At 43.6% G+C, this 25,755-nt stretch overlaps 1 protein-coding gene across 3 annotated transcripts in view; it reads left to right on the top strand.

Annotated features, from left to right (window-relative positions):
* The window catches only part of TENM2 (teneurin transmembrane protein 2), a 938,525-nt gene that overhangs the window by 738,850 nt on the left and 173,920 nt on the right, over positions 1-25,755 (top strand). For all 3 annotated transcript variants that reach the window (XM_042947342.1, XM_042947337.1, XM_042947345.1), the window contains 2 exons: positions 17,364-17,559; positions 24,372-24,473. In XM_042947342.1, the coding sequence (XP_042803276.1) occupies positions 17,364-17,559; positions 24,372-24,473 (298 nt within the window). The remainder of the gene's footprint in view (positions 1-17,363; positions 17,560-24,371; positions 24,474-25,755) is intronic.

Genomic DNA, 25,755 nt, shown 5'->3' with positions numbered 1-25,755 from the left:
CAACCCCAGTTCTAGAAAGGATACCGATCAGACTTAAAGAAATAATAATAATCTGACCTGGCTACAGTGCTGAACATCAAAGGAAATTTTAAGGCTGTTACTGCAAGTCAGGGTCTTTGGTGGTTAAGGCAGTGAGCAAGTTTGCTTGACAGTTTATCACTGATTGCTACTGATATGTCAAGCCAAGTAAAATCCTTTGTGAGAACAAGTCAATAATCGGCAAATGAGGTACATGATTAACCTGAGACAACAAGATGCACTTACCGCTTGGGAGCCCTGCTGAGACTCACCTTCTTCACAGTCCTGTTTAGCAAATATTAAAAATGTCTGTTTCATCACTCAGACTGATGGAGCCATGAGCCCAGTGACTTCCAGATGGAACTTGGAAGCAGAGGGTGGGCTTGCAGCTCCAGCAGATTTCTTAGAGGGAGATACTAAGGATTGTATGGCACTGAGATAGAAGTAGACATTGTCAACCCCTGGTGCTTTTTACTGAGAGGTGTCTGTAGGATAAGAAGTAAACTAGCCACAAGGCACAATAAACAATAAAGAAGAAGTATCTAGGAGACCACCAATTGCCCCATGATCATAGGAAATACATGCAAATTTGGGAGATGGAGCATGCATGCACCACGATAAAATGAGCTAAGCAAACATTCCTATGTGTCTTCATCAGCAGAGTTCCCCTATATGACATTTTGTAAAGCAAATTTATAGATGGTGATTAGTGATGTTAGCTTCTGCCCTCTCAGGTTTATCCCTTTCCAATTTAGAGCCTTTTAAAAAACATGGTGTTTTTTTTTTTAATTTATTTTGAGATAGAGCAGGAGCAGGGGAGGGGCAAAGAGAATGAGAGAGAATCCTGATCACACTCCACAGTGTCAGCACAGAGCCCAACGTGGGGCTCCATCCCATGAACCATGAGACCATGACCTGAGCCAAAATCAGGAGTCGAATTCTTAACCAACTGAGCCACCCAGGTGCACCTGATTGAGAGCCTTTTTTAAAAGTGAACTCTCACTTTCTGTGTCCCCTTCTCTCTCACCCTTGTGTGTAAACGGCACATAGTTGGTTTTTTTTTAATGTTTACTTTTTGATATTTGAGAGAGATAGAACGCTAGCAGGGAGGTACAGAGAGAGAGGGAGACAAAGGATCTGAAGCAGGCTCTGTGCTGACAGCAGAGAACCCACCGTGGGGCTTGAAATCACTAACCCACTAACTGTGAGATCATGACCTGAGCAGAGTCGGATGCTCAACCATCTGAGCCATGCAGGTGCCCCTACAGCAGGCTGTTTCAATTACAGATGGGACTGGCTAGGTCCCCGGGACATGGGGACACTGAGTGCTCTGAACACACTGCTTCTTTCACCCTGCTGCCATCTCTGCGCCCTCTCAGTGCCCACTAACCAGTCAGATGGGATCTTCCTGGATTTTACCCCTTCCTGTGGAGCTGTGAGCTTCATGCAGAGGGAATATCAGGGTTTGACTGTCAGTTTGCAAAGCACATCACATAGTGATTTAACTTCATTTTGGATGGAGGCGTATTTTTACAGGTGTGTTTTTCAGACTCTTCCTTTCCCAAAAAATCTGAGATATGGAGAAAGGTTTTGTGAAACCAAGAGAGACTTGGTTTCTTCTGTATTGGATTAAAAGTGCTTTTGAAAATGTCTTTCTCAGGAGATCTCTTGTGATTGTCTGGTGTATCCTAACAGGAACCAAAACTGCCACTTAAATGAGTGGGTACCCCCCTGGGTAGCTACCAAGCAGAGCTAAGGAGAAATCTCCAGGGATGCCTGAGTTCTATATGAGAGCTGGTGTTGAGAGGGCTGCATGGGAGGAGGCTGTGGATGTTTTTCAAGAAGGGTAATGCTTGAGAACGTGGAACTTGGGGAGAAAGAAACTGGGAAGACAGAGATGAATAAGAGGGGGCAGGACTACATCACATATTCAGACTGCATAGACTCTCAGAGGGGCTATAATTCAGGAGTTTGCAAATTTTCTAAGCAAGGACCTTTATCTTCTAGTGCGATCAGATATAGAACCCCATGAATAAAATGGATAAAAGTTTGGATGGTTTTATTAGCATAAATATAGTGTATAGTTCAAATCCATATTTACTATGTTAATCTCAGTATATGTATGTTTATTATATGCATAATAGAAAAACTCTCTCTATATAGCCACATAGATAGAGATACAGGGAGAGAGAATAAACTCCTGAGGGTGTTCATCTCTAGGAGTAGGTGAGGAGAACAGGACTGAGAATTAGGTTCAAAAAGCCCTTGCTTTTATCCATAATAAAATATTAACAGTAAAGCAAACTCCCTCCCCATCTCCAGCACACACACACACAAAGATTGGAAATAAATATGACAAAAGTTAATATTTATTCCTTTGGTTCAAGTATGAGTATTTGTTACCATATTTTTTATACTTTTCTTAATTGTTGTAATGTCTTTCTCTTTAAGAAAAGTGCATCCATGACAAGCGTGAGTCTATTTTGAGTAAAACAAGCATTAGGAGGCTATAGATGGTGACTTTAATCTTATGTCACTCTCAAGATTCAATTCATTCACATACTTTGTTTTGTTTGCACTGTTTTGAGAAAAATCACAATGAATATATATACAACAGTATTTTCTTTAATCACTTCCCTTACAGCCCCTGAATACTCTTCAGTTAAATTGATCCACAAGCTTGAAAGAGGCACAATAGGAAATCATAGTTTCAAGGCTAAATCGTTTAAGATATCTAACAACTACTCATATCCCTTGCCTTAAATACAGAAAGAGAGAGGTTGGACCCTAAACTTAAAATAAGCTTTGAAACTCTCTTCACTAAATATGTCTCTATTTCTACCTCTGTCTCTATCTCTATCTCACCTTTATGGGACATGTTACATGTTCATTGGAAATTGCTCCTCTGGTTTCAGCTTCTAGCACAAACTTGCATTTCTTCTCTGTCAGGCATTTGGTAGAACAGGAACCACCAGTACAGCTGCTCATACAACTTTATCTGAGCAAACACACAGCACGCCAGTGTGCTTTCAAAGAAAGCCACGTGTAGATAAATAAGCTTCCTAATAGATGAGAGCTGGAAAAGTTCAAGTCTATGGTCAGAGATAGTAAGGAAAGCTTTATTCCAACATCTTCACAAAAAATTAATGGCTTTTAAAATGTTTGTTGAAGCCTCTTTCAGGTTAAGGATGTTTCATAGGAAAGCAAAAGTTGTTACAAGACAAAAATATTAATTCATCACCTGATCACTTACAAAAACGTTCTCCACTCAGAGCTCCATCTCCATTTAACACTAGTTAAGGTAATAATAGAAAGCATTTGCTGGGGGCTCACTGTGCCGGGGACTGTTCCCCATGAATTATTTTCTCCTCCCAACAACACAGTGAGGTAGGCAGTATTAGGAGCCTACCATCACTTTACACGTGAAACAACTGAGGAAGAGTTCAGAGCTGCAGCGCTGGTACATACAGGGTACAGCCGTCAGACCTTTCTTTTTTCTCCCCTCTGGTGGGAGCAGCCTGCACAGAGCACAACGCAAGCCCCGACAGAATAAAACTACAACTCATGCCCCGAACGGGGATCTCACTAGGTCCGTGAGAGTGGTGCCAGAGATCTGCTCTAACTTGCTGGGGAAGCCTTGGTAAACGTGGATCTGGCTGAGGTAACATAGCTAAATAGGCGGCAGTGAGAAGTAACAAGGTGACAGAATCGGCACTTCAAGAAGACGATTATAATAACATAAAGAGAGGTCCTAGGACATTTGACAAAGACGTCCAGTATGTTTACTGAAAGATCCCTTTTGATTGTGTTACACCAGTCAAGCCAAAGTGATGCTGTATTGTTCTCGAGTACTCCATCGATTCGGAGATGCACATAATGGTCATCTTTGACATCTCTGAAACCAGGATGTGTTTTGCAATCAATGAGGCTGAGAGACAATGAAATGTTTGCCATCACATTTTTTGTGTGCATTCTAACAATTAGAGCATAGTTGCTAATATCACCTGAATTACCCTAAGTCTGAGAGAAAAAGAAGGTGTTCATAATTAGAGTTTCATTCTTCAAGGTAAAGGCCTAATCATTTTCCCATTTGTTAAGGACATTCATTTTAAGTGGCCTTTCATTAATTCCAAATATCCTCCAATAATACACCCTGTTGCATGTGTCAAGTCAGTGTGGAGATTTAAATATAATTTTTTTTAATATATAAATACACAAAAATAAAGCTTAAATAAATACTCTGTGGTGTGCCTAATGCTGCTGTTCCCAACACAGAAAGACATGGGCAGAAAAGTATGGACCAGTCCAGACTGCCTGGTCATGAATTTCAAACTCTAGTACTTCAAAGCTGTGTTACCTTGGACACATCACTCAGCCTCTCTGTGCCTCCATTACCTCAGCTGTAAAATGGAGATAATAGTATTATACATTCGTAGCATCATTGTGAGATTTAAGTGAGGCAATCGTTATAAGGCACTTAGAACTGTGTCTGCATACCGAAATGATATGTTACTATTATCGTGTTTTTCCAAAGCCTCTATAACACAAGCCCCCAAACAAACAAAACAAATTTCAATTTTTTAAAAAGATAACCTTTATTTGTGTTTTTCTCATTATAAAATCAATATATGATGATGCTAGGAAAAATAGAAAACATTAACATTTTTTGGTATATTTTCCAGACAGTTTTCTGTTCACATATAGCAAACATTTTTACAAATACAGGATTATACCACACATAGTTTTTTCCTTGATTCTTTGCATAAAGAAAGGTAGGGAACATCTTCCTAAATCTAAATATTCTTCCATAAACTCATTTTAAATGCTTCAAAAGTAGTCCATTCTAAAGATTAATTTTTTTTAATCAATCTCCCTCTTTCAACATTATAATCCTACCACAGTAAACATCTTTGCAGGTTTATGTTCATGTATTTTTTTAATAATTTCCTTAAGATGAATTCTTAAGAGTGGAATTGCTGGCACAAAGGATTTACAATATGTCAAACTTTTATAACAATAATAATAGCCAGGAGAATAGCTGACATTGATTGCTTACCATGAGCCTGGCCCGACTCCTAATGGCCTTCAGAGGTAGGTGCTTTTACTATCGTTGGCTTAGGGATCCGAGAGTGGAGATTCAGAGAGCTGAAGTAACTTGCCCAAGGTCACGCTGCTGCCTGATGAAAGATTGAGACCATGCCCTGAGAGAAGCTGGCCAGTGCCTGTGATTCTGTTCCTCTTTACTGCTTGGGAAGCCATTTTGTGACTGGACATGTTCCCAGTTCACTCCCTCTCTTCAGAGATATATTTGATTTATTTTCAAACCAGCCCCCAGAAGATCCTCCTATTGATCTTGGGAGGGCGAGGAGCCAAATGTGACATTTTTGATAAGCCATAGGCTAAAGACAATTAGATAAGAATGTGCAGTAAATAGGAACTCAACATCAGCAAGGCACTGAGAGCTAAAACCTCCATTTTCCTGGCCTCATGGTAGAGGCTTTGTGCATCTTGGAATAGCCTTGATATGTTCATCAGTTTCATTGAACATGACCTCTACACTGTGGCTCACTTGGTCTTCAGAGAAATACCTTCCACCCTTCTCCAGGGTTGGATCAAAAGGCAGCATGATGAGAGAGCATGAGCTTGTGGGAAGAAAGTGTGAAATCAATTCATCTATGCATTCAACAAATGTTCACCAAAGGTCTGTGATCTGTGTTGGGAATACAGAGATGAAAGGTATTTGCCCGACATTAAGGAGATGGAGACCTAATGAGTTAAGCAACAATGGCAGCATCATGTAGGGAGGGCCATGAGGTGCAGACGGGGCAGAAAACAAGAACTGAGAATTGGCCTGCTCTGGGTTGGAATCTTATCTCTGCTATGTAGTAGCTGAATGTTTATGGCCAACTGTCTCTGGATTCAGTTTCATCATCTGTGAAATGAGGACTATGCTTCATCAGGTGGTTGTGAGAATAAATGAGATAATGCCTAGCAAATAGTAAGCACCCTGCAGAGATCAATCAATCAATCAATCTGACTGGTCTACAACTCTTACAGCTCACTCACAGGTAACTTAGCAACCAGCAGTCTCTACAGGAAGAATGGTGAGGCCTCTGGCAGAAACCAGCACGGGCACACACAGTGAGTTGTAGTTGGTCCTCCTCAAGCTACTAATCCAGATTGCAAAGATCTGGTTCTTCCACATCAGTCGGGTGATTTCTGTCCCCTCTCAATCATTTTGTAAACATGTGAGGTGGCAGGGGATTGGGATCCCTCCCCTGGGGCCCAATGCACACTGCCTCCAGCCATGTCCAGTCTAAGCACAGCTCTCTGTGGGATGGGAGAGGTGGATAGCATGACTCCTGCTAACACTACTCTCTTGTATGTTTCCTGAAGCTGCTGCCATATATCATTTACAGAGTTTGTTCTTGCCCTTTGTATAATAAACTAATCAAATGTTAGCTGTGATTTTTATTAAAGAGTTGGGTAAAGGAGGTTCAAGATCATAAAAATAGTCCACCGCTTGTAACCTATGTGGGATTTTAGGACAGCTTCCTGGAGGAAATGTTCCACAAGCTGAGTCTCAGAAGGCAAGTTAAGCAGATAAAGAGGAAAGATCTTTTCAAGCAGAGGGCAGTGAAGATACCCCTTGTTATGGGCACTGTGTTGAAGCTTCACATGACAATTGTCCTCATTTTAGAAGCTGTGCTGTTCTTGAGCCATCACTCACCAACGATGGCATAGCTTTTCTTCTCAGTGCTGGCTCTTACAAGACCAGGAGCCACAGAGGAAGATGGCCCCTTTGGAGGTTTAGAAGCTGTGACCCCGTGTTGAGTTGTTGCACATTTACAGCCATGTACACAGCCCCAGCTAGGAGCACATGTTAAATCAAAGGAAAAAGTGTCCACACATCACAAAGCTCTGAGTCACCCTTGTGAGTAGGAACACACACTCTTATGTACTGAGGGAAGGTCTTGAGAATAGGAGATTAGGACTTAAAATTTTTAACTGTTCCTCCCTATTCTCAAAAATTTCATATGAAAGGGCTAACAATCTTCCAGGGAGATCCTGCCTTCAGATAGAGCCACTGTTTTTGCCAAAGGCATGTGATAATATTGGATTCCACCCACATTAACTGAGTACCTGCTCTATGCCATGTGTCAGGTGCTGCAGCAATGGACAAGGCAGAGCTGGCCCTGCCCTTGTGTGGCTAGTGGGCACTAGCATTAAGACCCCTCCAAGAATTCACAGGAAGGGTCACCCAGCAGGGAGTGCATTATCCCTGCCTTGCCCAGGCTTCATTGTTTAAGGTTTACCCCTGTTTCCCTTGGGAATCCCACTCTGAAACAGCTACAGGAGAAGGCTGGCTGAGATGCTCACCATAGTGGTTGTGAGAGTGCTAACTCACCCTTTAGTAGTGGTAACGAATCTATTTTTATTCATTTTTCATCCCCCCTATACCACCACCCCCCATTCAGAGACATTCAAAACATACTCCTTTGAAACTTGAAAACCACAATTTTAGGCTTGATATATGGTGCGGGGGGCGGGGGGAGAACTCGGGGAGAATTGACAGAACCCATAATCTGCTTATCTTCAGCCAGCAAACCAGCAAAGCCACTGCCAAGCCCAAAGGGCCCTCCTAGGAACCAGGCACGATTAACACACCAGGAAAGAAGCTCGCTTCTTATTACAAAGAAGGCTCTGGTCTCATCTTTCATAACCATTTGTCAGAGCACTCAGTCTCTGCAAATCTCCCACTGGCCTCCCATCACTGCTAAAAGGAAAATCTGAAGTTGTTCCGGAATGTCAGCCCTATGAGGTTGCCCATTATGTCTGCAGTGCTCACAGCAATGCTTGTCCATAGTAGGGGCTCAGTAAATGTCTGATGGCATGTCACTGACCACCCTTTTACAGGCTGGCTAACCAGCCATCTCCTCCTTACTCCCTCCACCCCACCACCCTGGCCCTCCTGCTCTCCCCCTGTCACGCCAAACTCACTGTCTCGAGCATTTGCATTGGTTATTCCCTCTCTCTGGAATGTCCCTCCCCAAGGTAATAACTTGGCTCCTTCCTTACTTTTGTCAGGTCTCTGCCCAAACACCATGCCCTCAGCCCTTTCCTAACAAGGGAGTCTAAAACTGGATCCTCCTTTACACTTTATCACATACTCTGCTATCTTTGTCTCACATCAACTTAATTTAGGTATAGTTTACAAGCCACCCAATGCACACATTTAAAACAATTTTTTAATGTTTTGTTTATTTTTGAGACAGAGAGAGACAGAGCATGAGCAGGGGAGGGGCAGAGAGAGAGCGAGACACAGAATCCAAAGCAGGCTCCAGGCTCTGAGCTGTCAGCAGAGCCCAACGCGGGGCTCAAACTCACAAACCGCAAGACCATGACCTGAGCCAAAGTTGGACACTTAACCGATTGAACCACCCAGGCGCCCCTCAATGCACACATTCTAAGTGCACACACTTTAAGTTTGATTCTTAAAACGTAAAAACTGTATGTGTTTGTGTCAGCACCATTACACTCATGATGTAGAATATTGCCACTGCTCGAAAGCCTCCTGTGCCGCATGCCTACCTCATCCCAACCCACTACTGATCTGCTTTCTAGAGATGAGGTTTGTCTTCTCTCGAGTTTCATAAACGGGGAACCCTGTGTCCTTTTGTGTCTGGCCTCTTTTACTCAGCATCATGTCTGTAAGATTCACCATGTTGTTGTGGTATCGGTGGCTCATTCCTTTTATTGTTGAGTAGATTTCCAATTATATGGATAAACTATAATTTGTCCATTCACTTGTTGATTAGCATTTGGGAAGTCTTTGATTTGCTTTCTTTCTTTTATTCAAAGCTCATCACCCCCTGGCATTCTATTTGCCCATAGCAGTGCCTACCCTTGGAGGGCAGGAGTCTTGTCCACATGACTTGTTGCTGGACCCCCAGTACCCAGAGCAGGGCTAGGCTCATAGTCAGTGCTCAGCATTGGTTGAAAGCACCAATATTTTTGCATTCATTTCCCTTTGTAACATAAAGCCTGGGCAAGGCACGCTTGTGAGCTGTGCTTCCAATCTTTCTCTTCTCTGAACCCCAGTCTAGGGAACTTTAGGCGTTCCAGGTAAAGCCAGATGTTCAGAGGGCTCCCTGCCCAGCCACATCCAGGCTAAGTATGTCTGCACCCCGTGAGCCTGACTGTGATTCCTGAGTCCCAGTGGTTTAATCCTTTTGTATCACTCGACCCTCACTCTCCTGCCCTCTGACTTCCAGGACTGGTGCTCTCTCTCTTTGCTGGTTTCTGTAAGAAATTTGGTCACATCTTCCCTTAGTTTTCTTTTTCCTTTGGATTTGGGAGTGTGAGGAGGGAGTGTCAGGAAGGAGCTGTGTTGTGGCCTAGAGGGTCCCCCACATCTTACTGTTCTACCCTTCCTTCCCTGTACCTCTCTGTAGCTCCCTCTCTTTCCAGTAACCAAGCAGATTCTGCCTTCATCCTTTCAGGAAGGTCCTACCCACACCCATGTTCCCTGGTTTCTTACTTTCTACACTAAGTGGTTTGTTAAAAGGCTGTTTTCCCCCAGTGATATTAGTACAATTGTTTCATCTCGTTACACATGGGCTGGTACCCCCTAAACCATAGGCACCCCAATTTGTCTTAACATAGCTGCTCGTGAGAGGGAAGAGATACTCTGAGCCAAAGAAATGAGATTCAGAATATGAAACGCATTGTTGGTGCCAAATATATTTCTGTTTATACTGCTACTTCTCCTGCTAGAAGCTCTGTGGGCTTCTTTGGGAGTCTCATTATGTCACCACATACCTTCCTGCCCTTGACCCATTGCAGACTTTCTCCTTCCCAGGAACAAGAGAATATAACACTTTGACCTCCCTCTAGCTGAGCGAGCCTGGCCAACACCAGGTACTGGCTGCCTGTCTGCTTCATGGAGCAGCCTGTAATGCAGTGGGTTAAGGGAATGCCCTCTGAGCAGTCTGCCTGGGTGTAGACATAAACTCCACCACTTACCAACTCTTGAGCTAGTTAAGTAACCTCCCTGTGCCTCAGTTTCCTCATGTGCAAGGTGAGGAATAATGATTCGTATTCAGTAGGGCTACTGTAAGCATCAAATAAGGTAGTACATTTGAATCACTTAGAACAGTGCCTGGCCTCATTAAATGTTCCCTTGTGGTGTCATCTGAACAGTTAGCAAATAAAAATACAAGAAAACTGCAGAATGTTGACTAAATTTCCTAAAACCTTTCCTGCAGACGTTACATCTTCTCAGTGGTCCTATCACCAAAACTCCACTGCGTTGGTATAGACTTCACTCCCACACCGTTTCCTTTGAGACTAAATGTTTGTCATTGAATCACACAAGACCTTTACCGAGTAACAACCATGTGCCAGGCACTGCTCTAGGCACTGGGGATGCTCTGGTGAGTCAAACAGACAAGTCTCCCACTCTTCAGAGGCTTGTATCCAAGAAGACTATAAATTAAAAGATAATGAGTTGTGGTTTTTCAAAGAGAGATGCATCTTTGCTGAGGATAGAAAGAAGTAGTGGTAGAGGCATTTGGGATGGGGGTTGGGGGCGCCCGAGCTGAAGTTGCCGTGCTGAGGCAGAGGGCTGACAAGCAGGCAGGTGTGAGATCAGGAGGAAGAGTAGGCCAGGCAGAGGGAACAGCTCCTGCCAAGCGCCCTGAGTCTGGGATGAGTTTGGCATGTTCCAGACACAGAGAACAGTATGGCTGGACTACAGGGACAAAGAAGTTGGGAGGTAGGGAAAGGGAGGTTATAGACCAGGGATGGCCAACACCCAGCAAAGCCATCCCCACCTTTTCTGACACCCTTTATCTACCTTTATCATCTACTCCAGTGGGGCATCCCCTGTCCTCAACCTGCTTGCAAGTCTGGCCCTAGCACTGCTGGGCTCTGCCTTCCAGTCCCTTCTCTGATCAGCAGCATCTTTAGCAGAATTACACAGCAGGCCCACGACCAGATATGCTGGAGGCCAAGTTCTTGGAAAACTTGAAGTGACCTCCCGTAGTTAAGACCCATGCAAATCCAAGTTCAGGTCTGTGCTTGGCCACCAGCTACTGTCAGTGGCACTGGGTGTGTTACTTTACTCCTGTCACAGCCGTTACTCTCTCCTGAGAAGTGGGGATACAAATAAGGTTTCTGGGAGGATGAGATGAGATAACATATGTCAGCACTTGCCATCATGCCTGGCACATAGCGAGTGCCCAGATGATAGATCTTATTTTTGATGGTTACTTTTCCCACTGCTGCAGGAAGACATGTGATAGAAGAATCAGGGATTCCACCCACGTAGGTGCGCCCTCCCGTACTCTGTGCTTGGATCCTCTCTATCTTTAGTCTGCTTGATCCTTACCTGTGGAGTATTGCACAGAGCATTGTTATGGTCAGCAAATCCAGGTGCTGTGTCCCTGCAGAATCTAGGGGTTCTTTCTCATAGAGGGTGGACGAGCGGCCCCAGCAGTGCATACATCTGGGCCTAGCGGCATCTGGTTCAGTGACTTGGACACTGGAAGTGGGAAGTGCAATGGCATCCTAACCAAGACGGGCAGGGCCACGTAAAGGGAAGCCAGCCCCCACTGGAGCAGGGCCCTGCTGCTGTCATCCTTCCACACTCCCCTCAGCACTCAGCCTCTTTGAAGGAGAGAAAAGAACTTGTGCTGAGCTTGAATGAGGAATCAGCCGGGCACACTTTGCCACAGACCTGGCTGGAGGCAGGAGATGAACAGGCCCTTGTGAGTGACCCACTGCTACCACTCGTCCCTGGATGCAACCAGAGACCCTGTGGTAATGTGGCTTCAAGCAGCCCTCACTCACACACGCTGCTTCCCTGCCATCCTACCAACTGCTGAGCATGCCCTGCCATCTGAGGTAGAATCAACATCAGACGTTGAGAGGCCAGGGACGCTGCCAGCACGGAGCAAGGGAGGCCGTCCGTGGGAAATGTCAACATTTATTGCTTTTCCCGTCCACATCGACCCTCAGCAAGCAGACATTCCAAATGGCAATGAAGTTATTTTCCCCCTACTCAGGGTCCTGGACCCAGTAATAACATCTTCCTGAAGGGCAATGAGTCTGTCTTTAACCTTGCCCTCCTTGGCAGGTGTGTATCTGTGTGGCTTCCAGAAGCATCTCTTGGCGGCACTCCCTGCCTATGGATGCTCTCCCTTCTGGGAGAGTGACAGGCCCTGCTCGATGGTCCTGCCTCCTTTTCTCTCTCCTGCAGCTCCTCCTGCAAACTCACTAAGTTATCTTAATTACCATTCCTCCTTGGTCTCTGCCAAGAAGTAGGGGAGATTTATAATTGGATCAGTCAAATATTTGCTGTGGTTTATTTTTTTGCCTTTCCAGCGCTCGTAAAAGTTGCATTTTCATGCCACTTTTGGTATGACTGATGACTCAAAGGCATAGCCCTCACGTTGAATGCTGACATAGGTTATTTTTCAAAGGCCAAGGAAAAATAGAGAACTTGGGGGTGGTGGGGGTGTTTATTTGGGCTGTTGTGCTATCACCCTCTGGGTGGCTTTATTGCCAAGTCGAGAGAGACAAGCTGCCTTGGGAGACAGGCTTCCTCCCACAGCCAGCCCATGCACACGTACACCCCCTACCGGGATTTGGTCATGTGCCTCCTAATCTCTTCCAGGGCTTCTGCAAATCTATTAGATAGAATGTGCTATAAAGCAACCTCTTAGTCAACCAAGCACAGCATGATCTCCTGAGCATCCCTATATCCAGGACTGATCGTGATGAGGTCTTGGAACAGAGGAGACAGATGTCCCTGGTACCAAGCCTAAGTTATCAATCCTCAGTGCTGGGTCATGAAAAAGAAACTCTGGCCAGGGCCTGTGCCTTTGGAAAATGGCCTCCTTCTAGTGTCAGCCAGGCTGCCAAGCAAGCTGGCCAGCCTGCAGTCTAGGAATCCGAGAGAGCAGAGGCGCTCCTAGACTAGATGGCCTCCCTGCAAACCAGCTTCTCACTGAGCTCCTGCATTCCCCACCCTAGAAGGCAGTCTCTGCATTTGGTTGCATTGATCCACTTTGTGCTACCAGCCTTCAACCTTCCCAAAGTTACAGGAACGATAAATGGTGCTCTGTGATGCTGCTTAGTGCCTGTTCACCTGTGAGTAGGGTAACTATGTATTCCAGACTGGAGCACTTTCTATAGTGAAAGGAGGAACAAGAAGTGTCAATTAGGACACTCCTGGGCAAAGTGGGGTAAACAGACACCCCACACAAAATAGGTTGGGGCTTGACTCCATGGCAAATATGCGGGAACCCACCATGACCTTGGGGAGTAACAGGGAACAAAGAGAAGCATGACATCAAGATAGGTTCTGCTGAAGTAACAATGAAGCCTCAACAACTCATTGGCTTGGTGTAATAAGTGTTTATTGCTTGCTCATGTCGTGACTTCAGCCTTCCTCCAAGGGCTCATGCTCAGATCCAGGCCATTCCTGGCATGTGGCTCCACCATCCTGGGCTGTAAAGGTGCTCTGGCACCCTCCAGAGGCAGATAGGGGTGAAGAGAGAGCAAGTAGGAAGTTGCACAGGATGTTTTATGGCAGGGTCTGGAAGTGGAACTCATCCCACAGCTTATATACCATTGACTGGAAAACCACCATGTGCTCCCCACCAGGCAGCAAGAAGGCTGAAAAAGAGTGAGAGCCCCAATGTAGACAATGATCAGCAATCACTACCACAGTGGGCACTAAGAAACAGTGTCAAAGTGGGAAGGGAAGACAAGAGAAGGAACAAGGGAAGTCCTGAGAAGGAAAGCAGGCATTGTACAACACCCCGCTGACATTTGGGAACGGGATGTCATCATGGCCTCCTACAGTCAACTCTCAAATCTTGATCTATGGGAATGTGCAACCACCACAACATCCCATTGCATGCATGTCCTGCATGGCCAGGTGGTCCACAAGTCAGCCGTGCTGTCTGTAACTCTATCCTGTCCTCTTTCTTTCAATACAGTGCATTAGGGAGTGCAAGTGATTATTATTAGAGACAAAACCTTGAATACATTCCAATTTTGTTGCTTTTCAGTGGGATTCATTTACAAATTTAGTATTTTATTAATTTGATATTTAATATTTACTGATCAGACTCTGCTTGAGATCCGTGAGATGGAGCAGTGAACTATGATAATGATAACTGAAGCCTTGGGGCATGTGTACCATGCACAAAGTACTGTTCTAAGCGCTTGACATGAATTGGTTCACTTAATCCTTACAACGATGTTCTGATATAGACACAATTATAGTCCCCATTTTAAAGACAAGGAGACTGAGGCACAGAGAATTTAAATAGCTTGTGTGAGTGTCATGGCAAGTAAGTGGCAGTGCTAGGATTCTAACCCTAGGTAGTCTAGCTCAGAAGTCCTCTTAACCTCTCCAGCAGACAGGCAAACCCCTCCCCCTCCCACCTTCCTGGGGTTTACATTCTCCTGAGTAGACTGACAATAAACATAAAAATAAGCTGTATGATTGTAGAGTGTGAGGAGTGCTTTGAAAAAAGCAAAGTACAATAGAGGGTGCAGGATTGAAGCACATCAGGCATTGTATTGTATCACATCCACATGTCCCACTGCCCTGTTTGACAGCCCCTGGCTTGCAGATTCTTCCTTAAATGAAAACTGCCCTCCATGCTTCTTTGGAGTGACTCAGAGGAGCCAGCCAAATAGATGCCTTCTCTCTCCTCTGACACATACCTTTTCCCAGAGTAATCTGATTGGTTGGACAGCTAGAACTGCTTCTGGTCCTAACCCATTTCAGTGCTCTTGGCCGGCCAGCCAGCCAGTTCAGCAAGAGATGACTAATGTCCAAATTAATCGTGAGCAATGGCCCCCACACAAGTAATCACCTTCCCCAAACTTTTCCTCATGGGGGTGATATCATGGGCCCCAAATGAAGTATATTCTTCTCACCTCAGCACCAAGGAAGTTACACTCATTACTCTGGCTGACAGCAATTTGTAGACATGGGTCTGGGTAGTTGGACATTTACGAGGTTGCTAAGGAACAAATGCTTTGGTTACAGAGGTCTCCGAAAGAAGCATTGGTTTGTTGTATCACCTCAAATCATTTATTTTATCCCATAAAGACAGGTATGACCAATGGGATACAGGGTAGAGAAAAGCTAAATACAAATACTTGTTTTCTCCGAGATGGGGAGATTTTCACTTCCTAAGCAATGACCATCTCCAGCCCCCAGATGGAAAAACTGGAACCAGGTACTTCTCTGATCATTCTAATTTGCCATTAAGTTTCTCATAGTCATGAGGTACTTAGTAAAATTGTTACTCCTTCAAGATGCTGCCCTAAGCATTATGTCATGTCATCCTTAAAACATGCCCAAAAGTTGAGTATCATTATTCCCTAATGTGCAAACCAGGAAGAGTCTAAAAGCAGATTGATCAACTTTAAACAATAGCAAAAGGCAGTCAGAATTCAAACCCAGGTTTGTCCGATGGTAAAGTCTTTGTGCTTAGAATTACAGACTCTTTTGTTTTCAATGATTATGTTTCAGTTGGGAAAAACTGGCAATCCTAATGATGGGGAAGTCACATTAATAGATTCCTGAAGTTTAATTCTATGAGCTTCATGAAAGAGGTTATAGTAAATGTCTGTAACCTATAAAATCCTTTTTATGGAGGGGAAGGGGTGAGAGAAAGCTTAATCCCACAGTGGTGGTTTTTATCTGCTAGGGACCTACACTTTTGAATGTTCTCTGGAAGTCACAGAGCAACTGACTTTTCTGTGCTGTGATTTTGAAGAGTTCACAAGATTAGACCATTTCTACAGGGGTCTTATCGATTTTCTTGTCAAGTAAGAGACATTAGTGTCCTCTCTTCCTTTTCCTTCATCCTCTCTGTCCAGCCCATGGTCGAACAGTGTCCCTTCTTTCTTAAAAACTTTCCTCCAAAGTTGTCTCTTCTTCTCATTGACCATCCTAATCAAGACCCTTGTCACGTCATATTTGGATTTCTGCAATAATTTCCCAACTGACCTGGTTCTTTTCATCCTCCCCTCTAGAACATTTCGTATCCTGCCTGCAAATGAATTCCTCAAAACATTCCTTCCATTGCATCAGTCACTGCTCACGTATCATCAGTGGCTCCAACTTGCCCACCAGAGTATTTCACCATTCTCTAGGACAGGGCTTTCTTGGGTTACATTTGCTCCCCATTCCCCTCATCTTGGTAGCCTTCACTGACTACTTTATCTCTCATTGATCCCTTCTAGTTATGAGCCCAGTTTCCACTGAAACAGTATAATATTTAATTGCTGGTTTATCTGAGAGATCTAAGTCTAAATTTTTACTTGGTCACTTAGTGGCTGTGTGATTTTGACAAGTTGTTTGATTTCTCTGAGCCTCAGTTTTCTTATCTGTAAAATAGGATACAAATAGTACTTATCTTTAGGATTTTTGCAAGAATTGAATGAAATGATGACAGTGATGATGATGATGATGATGATGATGATGATGATGATAGCTGGCTAGCTAACATGTATTTTGTGTTTGCTCTCCTCCAGGCACTGTTCTAAATATTAGCTTATTCTTCACAACAACCTATAACATAGGTACTATTATTTTCAATTTTGTAAATAGGGAAACTGAGACACAGATGGGTGAAGCTAATGCCTGATTCTGGCTACACAGATAGTCTGGCTACACAACCATCATTCTTTTTTTTTTTTTAATTAAAATATATTTTCCATACAATGTTACATTAGTTTCAGGTATACAATATAGTGAACACAACCCTCATTCTTAACTAATCTTCTATTCCACCTTCCCTTGGTAAATGATCAGTAAGTTGTACCCGGTAACATAGGTCTATGCTTCCTTATCTGAAATTCTTGGGGAGCCAAATGATTTTTGGAATCCAGAATTTGGAGAATTATAAAAAAGTTATACTTGGCACATACTAGATATTATATAACCTAGTAGTGATTAGACCAATTCTCTCTCTCTCTCTCTCTCTCTCTCTCTCACACACACACACACACACACACACACACACACACACAAAGAATGATCCAAGTTTGGGCTTTAAAGCTTTTTGGATTTCAAACTGCAGAAAAGGGATTGTAGCCTTATAGAAATAAAATTATTAGCAATGATTGTAAGCATATTAAATGGTGGCTTATTATTACAACTTCTGTGACTCTTCTTTTACTGGATGAGCTCATAGTAAAATGTGCTCAAACATTCCTCAGTTAACTAATGGGCTGGGAGGGGAAGGTACTAGTCACGAGACCAGATCTTTAACCTCTTTCACACATGGCACTCTCTCTTCTTACCCTAGTATGACTTCATGGAACGTTTGGATGGGAAGGAGAAGTGGAGTGTGGTTGAGTCACCCAGGGAACGCCGGAGCATACAGACCCTCGTTCAAAATGAAGCCGTGTTTGTACAGTACCTGGATGTGGGCCTGTGGCACTTGGCCTTCTACAATGATGGCAAAGACAAAGAGATGGTTTCCTTCAACACTGTTGTCTTAGGTAGGTGTGGGGTCTCTGAGGTGATATGCCACAAGGGGAAGAATGGAAATGTTCTGGGTTTCTCTGTAGAAGGCACATCTTCCAATGTAGTTTCTACTGTATGAGAAACCAAACCAGAATCCCTTAGTTAGACCTCATAGTATCTTTCACCTAAAACTAGCCCTGATTAAAATGGGAAGACTGACTACAGGATCCAGTTGTGGTAAATAGCTTGAATCAGACAGACTGGCTCAAGTCCTGGCCACACAACCTACACAAATTGTTAGACTTTTGCAAGCTTTAGTTTCCTCATGGTAAGATAGAACTAGGACCCATGCCATAGGGCTCTTGTGAGAATCAAATAACACAAAGTCTATAAATCTCTAAACATGCACTGGAGCCAAGAAATACAGACCATTCACGTCAGCTCAGAATTTCTCTTAAAAATCCAGGAAAGCCCAAAATAAAAAGTTTTAAAAAGCCATAAAAATAAATCAAGAAAAGGATATAGACATAAGGAAAAAAATCGTATCTTCGTTCCCATGTAGGTAAATCTCATAATTAAGCACTTGTCACTTTTGGCATGTTTTAGCCCTGTTTTGTTTTTTTTTTATTAGCTTTCACAGGAGAAGCTATGGTTGTATTCAAAATTTCCTCTTATATGTGCTTATAAACCCCTGAAAGGGCCATTAGTTTGAGAAGATTTTACAAAGTTTTCCAAAGCAAACCTGAAGGATTTTAACAATTAAATAAGACACAGATATTTTCATTATATCTATTTTGTCATCAGGTTTTTATCCTGACGAAGATAACGGATCCTGGGTAGAACATTTGTGAATTGGGGCAGTGTTAGACGCCTTTCGCAGAGGAATACACTGAGGCTCAGAAAACTGAGTCTTCCAGGTCCCAGGATGTAGACATGGTAGAAATGGCATGGCCTTCTGGGCCTTTCTGCATGTTGTCTCCAACGTGTTTAGCTGGGCGTGCTGAGGTTCACTGGAGAAGCCTCGATAAGGTAGTGTCATGAGGAAAGACCTGGTAATGGAGGATTAAATCCCAGCTTCTCATTCCTACCTCCTAACTGGGAAAGTCACTTACCTCCCAGAGCCTCAGTTTCATTTGTGAAAATGTAATAACTGTGTCGTTGAAGGGAAGGATGATGTGACTTTACATATGGACCGTGTCTACAATGGAGCTAGTAGTCACTGAATGAGAGCTGATGGTTTTCTAGGAGCCCATCTTGTACAGCTGTTTTTTTCTAGTGACTGCATTTTCAGAACTTCTCTATTGGCCACACGGATTTCTCTGAGGGGTCCCTTGATTCTTGAAAGATCTATGTAAGCCAACCTAGAATGCAGGTGGCAGTTTGCTATCCATAGCCACAACTTCCAAATTGTATAAAATCAGGATTTGGTATTGACCATAGCATCACAGCTAAACCTTATTCCCTCTGCTAAGGAAAAATTGGTCCTATCAGGACTAGCCAAATGGTCTAAAGCAGGGATTGACACACTGTAGCCCATGGACTGAGTCTGGCCCACTGCCTGCTTTTATAAATAAAGTTTTTCTGGAGCACAGCCATGTTCATCTGTTGACATATTGTCTCTGGCAGCTAAAACAACAGAGTTGAGTAGTTACAACAGAGAGAGTTTGGCCAACAAAACCTAAATATTTACTTTCTGTCCCTTTGCAGAAAATGTTTGCCAACCCCTGCTCTAAACTAATGTTATAAACTTTGTATCATGGAAGCCACTGGAAAACGTCTTCCTCAGTGACAGAAAATTTCCAGCATCAGATTACATACCAATGGGGGATAGAGAGAAGCAAAAAGTTTGATAAAAACCAGCTCACAAGAGGAAAAAAGTAGTTTGAGTTGTTGAGATTAAAAGAAATCTCGGGGCACCCGGGTGGCTCAGTCGGTTGAGCGTCCACCTTCAGCTCGGGTCATGATCTCATGGTTTGTGAGTTCAAGCCCTGTGTAGGGCTCTGTGTTGACAGCTCAGAGCCTGGAGCCTGCTTCAGATTCTGTGTCTCCCTGTCTCTCTGCACCCCCACGCCCACTGCTAGTTTTGTGTGTCTCTCAAAAAATAAATAAACATTAATTTTTTTAAGTAATCTTAAGTTTAAGGGCATAATGAGAGGGATGCCTGGGTGGCTCAGTTGGTTGAACATCCGACTTTGGCTCAGGTTCATGATCTCATGGTTCGTGAGTTTGAACCCCGCATCGGGCTCTGAGCTGACCGTGTGGAGCCTGCTTGCGATTCTCTCTCACTCTCTGTCTCTCTCTGCCTCTCCCCACTCACTCTCTCGCAGAAGAAAAAAGAGAGAACATGAGAAATTACATATTTTTTGTCACTTTATATTTATACTCAAAAGGTTTAGTACAAACATAAAACCACGTGCCATAAACAGCAGCTGGCTTAGTTGGTGTCTACAAGGACTCAGTGAAATGGCTAATAACGAAAACAAGTACACATTTATGGAATTCTGACAATACGCTCACCTCTGGATCAGGCCCTCTGGGAGTACTAGGCCAGTCAACCCATAGAGTAGTCATGTGAGGTAGGTACCTCCAGTATTCTATCTTCTAGTGGAGAAGCCACCACTGAGAAAAGTTAAACAACTTGCCCAAGGTCATACACCCTAATCCAGGGTGGAGTCAGCATCCAAACATTCCAGAGCCTGTGCTCTTAACCACTGGATTGCTTTGGATTCCAGCCACATAAATCCCTTTCCCACTGCACAGCAAATTTTCTGGGGGCCAGATTATCTAGTAATGGCTTCTGCCTTCCCTCTCCTTTATCCATATAGACACAGACGTTGTGGTAGTGAGATGCCCTTCCCCCAGGCCATTACCCTCATTCCCCTGTCAGAGATGAGAATAGCAGTTCTCCCCAGAGGATTTCTCTTGTCTGGACTGTAGCTCAAACAGAAAGTCAAAGGTAATCGGCCTAATAATTGGGCAGACATCTTGATAGAGCAATGATAGTAATTGGCTTGAAATGCAGGGAAAAGAATAGTGTTTTATTTGGTTCAGAGGTTTTCCCACACATACCTATTATCAGAATGTTCTCCGTCAAGAGCAGCCAGGAGCGCCGAAAGCCCCTGCGATATGAAACAGAAGGAAAAATGTTAGACGGGTGTCAACCAGCGATCACACTAAATATACCTTTGACTCAGGGAAGTCTTTTGATGTGTTTTGGAAAGAAGCAGCTGCTTTCAGAAATGAGTTTCATCTCAGGGGACAACAGAGTGGTATACTTAAAGTGCGGTGCAGATTTACTAGAGGCCACCCTCTGCCTATGTAAAAACCCCATTTCCTGGGCTTCCTGTCAGCACCTGCCATTGTTCCTCAAGAAAACTTAAACCAGGCTGACAGAAAGGAAACCTGATAATATCACAACAGTACTATTTAATCCGGTGTTGCAAAAGGGGGACTGAAAGTGTGGGTTCCTTTTATATTTCAACAGCACCATGCGATTGCTTTTTCTCTCCAAAACTGTAGAAATGCTGAGAAAATGCAATGAAAAGTACTCATCATTACAGCTTTTGCTTATATTGGATTCTCCTACCCTCCTACACACACACACACATGCATGCACACACTTTGACAACTGTTTACCAAGGACCTGCTGTGTACATTGAGAATACCTCAATGAATGATTCACATCTGGTCTGTTCCTCATGGAGCCTGGTGAGAGAAGACACACACCATGAAAGGGTGATTGTGGGAATTACAGGAACACAGAAATGGATATAAAAACCTCCTTGATTGAGAGAAGATGGGGAAGGAAGATATCCAAGAGCTAGGTATTTTGTAAACTGATATTAAGGATAAATACCTCAGCTAAAGAGCAAGAGAGGTCCTCCAGCGCAGCAAAGAGCTCCGTCCTTTTGCATGAGACTCTGGTGGCAAAGAGCTCCCTCGACCTCTGCTGCCTTATCTCTAAAGTTGGTAGGTTTGGAAACAGGGTGCTTTGAGCTCAGCAGTGTCAGGGTTTGTTTTTTTTTTTATGTTTATTTACTTTTGAGAGAGAGAGAGACAAAGCACAAGCAGGCAAGGGACAGAGAGAGAGGGAGACACAGAATCTGAGGGCTCCAGGCTCTGAGCTGTCAGCACACAATCCAACATGGGGCTTGAACCCAAGAACCATGAGATCATGACCTGAGCCACAGTCAGAGGCTCAACCGACTGAGCCACCCAGGTTCCCCTCAGCAGTGTCAGTTTGTACCAAACCATTCCCAGACCTGGATGCTGGTCGAGGGAGAAGCAATCTCTACCTCACTATAGGGGTGACTTCTTAAAATGCAAAGTGGACAGTGTTATTTCTATGTTGAAAACTGCTTGTTCCCATGGGTCACAGAAAAGAATCCAACTATCTGCATGACCTACAGGGCCCCATATGACCTGACCCCCTGCCTGGACCTCTCCAAACTCATTTCATGTCACTCCCTTCCTTTTTGTTACCCTCCAGCCACATTGGATCAGTTCTGCTATTTTCCACCTCAGGGCCTTTACATAAGCTATTCCTACTATATGAAATACTTTGTTACTAGCTCTTCACTTGCCTATCTCAGCTCACCCTTAAATATCACCTGCATGGAATGGAGAGGGCCTTTCTGGCCTTCCTCCCTGAGTATCTTCCTCCTGCTACTCCCTATCGAAGTATCCTATTCTATTCAAAGTACTTATCACAACTTTTACTTGTTTTATTTGTTGATATATTGGGGGGGGGGGGTGTGACCTGTATTCTCCATGACAGTGAAAGTTATATGAGGGCAGGGACCTTCCCTGTCTTATTTACCGTTGTATTCACCAATGCCTTTTACAGTGCCTCGCATAGAATAGTTGTTTAGTTAATAAAGTGAACCATACTTCAAGAATATGACAGGTCTAAGAGCTCACCCTAATTGTAAGCTAACATGTTAGCTTGCCACAATTTCATAGATATTATCAAAAGACATGAAACTCCTGGGTCAGAGACAAGGGCCTTTATCACTCAGAACAATGCAATATCCAGATATTAGTATGTGTACTGGTCCTCCAAGCCCCAGTTCCCACAGTGCTACATGAACAGGGGCCCGTGATACCCGCACATGCAATAGGTTGCATCACAGAAAAGAAATCTTGAGTTTATTACACCTGAGTCTCTCAGAATGGGCAGTGAGCCTGCCTGTTCTTTGCTCTAGAGGGAAATATTATCTTTATTATACTGGACAGTAAGTAAACCTGCCCTTTGCTCTGGAGAAAGACACTATATCTGTCTTCCAACGTGGTTCACTGTGCAGACAACCTTGAAAAGATAGTCCAAAACTAAGGCAGTGTGTCAGCTCACAAGACCTTCAGAAACGCATATGGAGGATTAGAAACATGGAGAACTGTCTCCCCAAACCATGTGAAATTGCTGATTTTTGACCTGCAGAAGTGGCTATTTCATGATTCAACCTAAAGCTTCTTGAATGAATGCATGTATGATGAATAAATGGAAATCAGTAGCCACTTGGATGTTTCTCAGCCCACCCACAGAGCCAACCTCAAGAAGTTTCAACCTGAAGCGTTAATTGATAAACATTCAAGAAATTGGCTTGATGGAGTCTGTAGTCTTTTACCTGATTTCATAAAAGCAAATACACCCATTGAGTTCTCCTCAGAGTGCCAGAAACCAACTACAGCTTGGTTCTGGAAGAAGAGGACTAGGAAGGGAAACACTAGAAAGAAAGCAGTATGCACAATTTTGCTTTTCAGTCCAGAGTGGGAGTAACTGGAAAATTTGGTTTAAAGGAAAAGCCTTCTTTACCACTCTCAGGTTACTCCATTAGGAACGGTCTTACTTGATAGTCTTTCATGCAACATCCACCAGGTCAGTGACCCTGACTCCCCAAGGGTTGGGTAAAGGTCACATTCTGGCCATGATGGCTTGTGTTTTTCATCATCTTAGTAATTTGGCACCTGAAAGTCTAAGTGTGTTTATTTTAATTTAAGGCAAAAAAAATGAGGTTGATAATAATAATAATAATAATAATAATAATAATAATAATTTTAAGAGTATGTCTTCGTCTGTGTAGACCTAAGTTAACATGAAAAAGTTCCAAAATGATCCCTTTGAAGTTATGACTTAAGAGTATGCATAGAAAAGTAAATCATGAAATAAGATGGCTATGCTGGTTAGAACAAATGGGAACTAATTGATTTTCATGAAAAATAAGATCTGCAAAAGGCAGGCATAAAAGGACTTTTGTATGACCTAAAACCTACTATTTAATGGATCCAAAACCGTGCCTAAATTGGTCAGTCTTACACATTTGGATTTTTCTTTCCTTAAAGCAAGGAATTTTTTTACTCTACAAACCTGAGATCAGGAACCACCACTGTCATTTGGAGACTCCTCCCCGTTATCTGAGGCTAAAGGCTGATATCCCACATGTCATACCAAATCTCAGATTGATAGCCTGAAAGGGCAGGGGGCAGGTAGGGGGCACAGGGAGGGAAGGGGACAACATTCATGATGTTTTAAACTTGTCAACATTCAGACATGGGAAATTTCAGGTTTTAAATCCAAATAAGTCATTTCTTTTGAAAAAGCAGATGTTGCAGCAATACTAACCCTGCATTCCTGCCTGGGTGTTAGTCAGATAGAGAGCAGTGGTTACTTCCATGCATTGTCCACATTGCCCTCATCCCTTTAATTTCCCATTCCCTCCACTCACTCACGCTCGCTACTGGTCCCCCATGGGCACTTGAGGACACTACCACTGGTCTTCAAAACTGATTACCAAATTGCTTCATCAGCAAACAGAGGAAAGGGTAGTTGCTAAGTTTCTCTCTTTTTCAGATTCAGTGCAAGACTGTCCACGTAACTGCCACGGGAATGGCGAATGTGTGTCCGGGCTATGTCACTGCTTCCCAGGATTTCTAGGAGCAGACTGTGCTAAAGGTACTTACCACTCCTTCCCTGCTATGGTTGGATAACAAGACATAGACTTCTTTGAGGGGGCGAGGGGGTACCAAAGAAGCCCACATGCCCTCCAGAATTCCACTGGGACAACTTGTAAGCCCATGCATGCTAGAAGACCTAACCCTTTAGCAAGGAGCAGGTTTTAATATATGACAATTGGCCAATTTACCTAGAAGAGCAGGGAGGTTATCCTTGGCATCGAGGTGTGCTGAGAAGAAAGATTTGCTAAAAATTAGATGGTTGGATTTCCTGTAAAAGCAAAAGTGAATTACCATCACTCCTTTCTTATAATCATTAACTTCTATGTAATGGAAGATTAAGCATCTCAGGGTTAGTAAATTTCATTCATTCTGGCCAGCTACACTCTTAATCTAGGAAGCGCTATTTATCTTGGTGGAATCGGTTTTAAATTGTATTATTAATTTATCTACACTCCTTTGCACAGAATTGCTGGGGCCCTGGGATTCTTGGGGGAAAGGTAATATAAGAGAAAATGACTCTCACAAAACCAGGGGACTTAGGGGCTGCATACCTAGCTTGCAAAAGACCTTGAGCATAACCTTCAAGTGTCTCTGTCAAAGGCAAGTGTAAGAGAAAGCAGAGCTTCTCACCCTTTTCCGATATGTTGTGCGCACTCACACACACATGTATATATTCTAGGTAAATACAAATATAAAATTAAAATTAACCTTTTACAAAACTACACTTATCTTCACTCCATGCTTCTTTTCTATTTCATCTTCTAAAAACACCAGTTATTTTTTTTTCAACGTTTTTTATTTATTTTTGGGACAGAGAGAGACAGAGCATGAACGGGGGAGGGGCAGAGAGAGAGGGAGACACACAGAATTGGAAACAGGCTCCAGGCTCCGAGCCATCAGCCCAGAGCCTGACGCGGGGCTCGAACTCACAGACCGCGAGATCGTGACCTGGCTGAAGTCGGACGCTTAACCGACTGCGCCACCCAGGCGCCCCTAAAAACACCAGTTAAAACCCACTACACTGATTGGGGCATCTTGATGGCACAGCATCCAACTCTTGATTTCAGCTCAGGTCATGATCTCACACTTTGTGGGATCAAGCCCCACACTGTTAGCGTGCAACCTGCTTAGGATTCTCTCTCACCCTTTCTCTGTGCCCCTCCTTTGCTCACTCTCTCTGGCTCTCTCTCTCTCTCTCTCTCTCTCTCTCTCTCTCTCAAAATAAATAAACTTTAAAGAAAAAAAAACCAGCTATGCTGATTCCTCACCCACCAGCAGGT

This window comes from Panthera leo, chromosome A1, assembly GCF_018350215.1.
Source record: "Panthera leo isolate Ple1 chromosome A1, P.leo_Ple1_pat1.1, whole genome shotgun sequence".
In the NCBI taxonomy this organism is placed as follows: domain Eukaryota; kingdom Metazoa; phylum Chordata; class Mammalia; order Carnivora; family Felidae; genus Panthera; species Panthera leo.
Note: the sequence above shows the minus strand (reverse complement) of the source record. Positions and strands in the feature narration are given on the sequence as shown.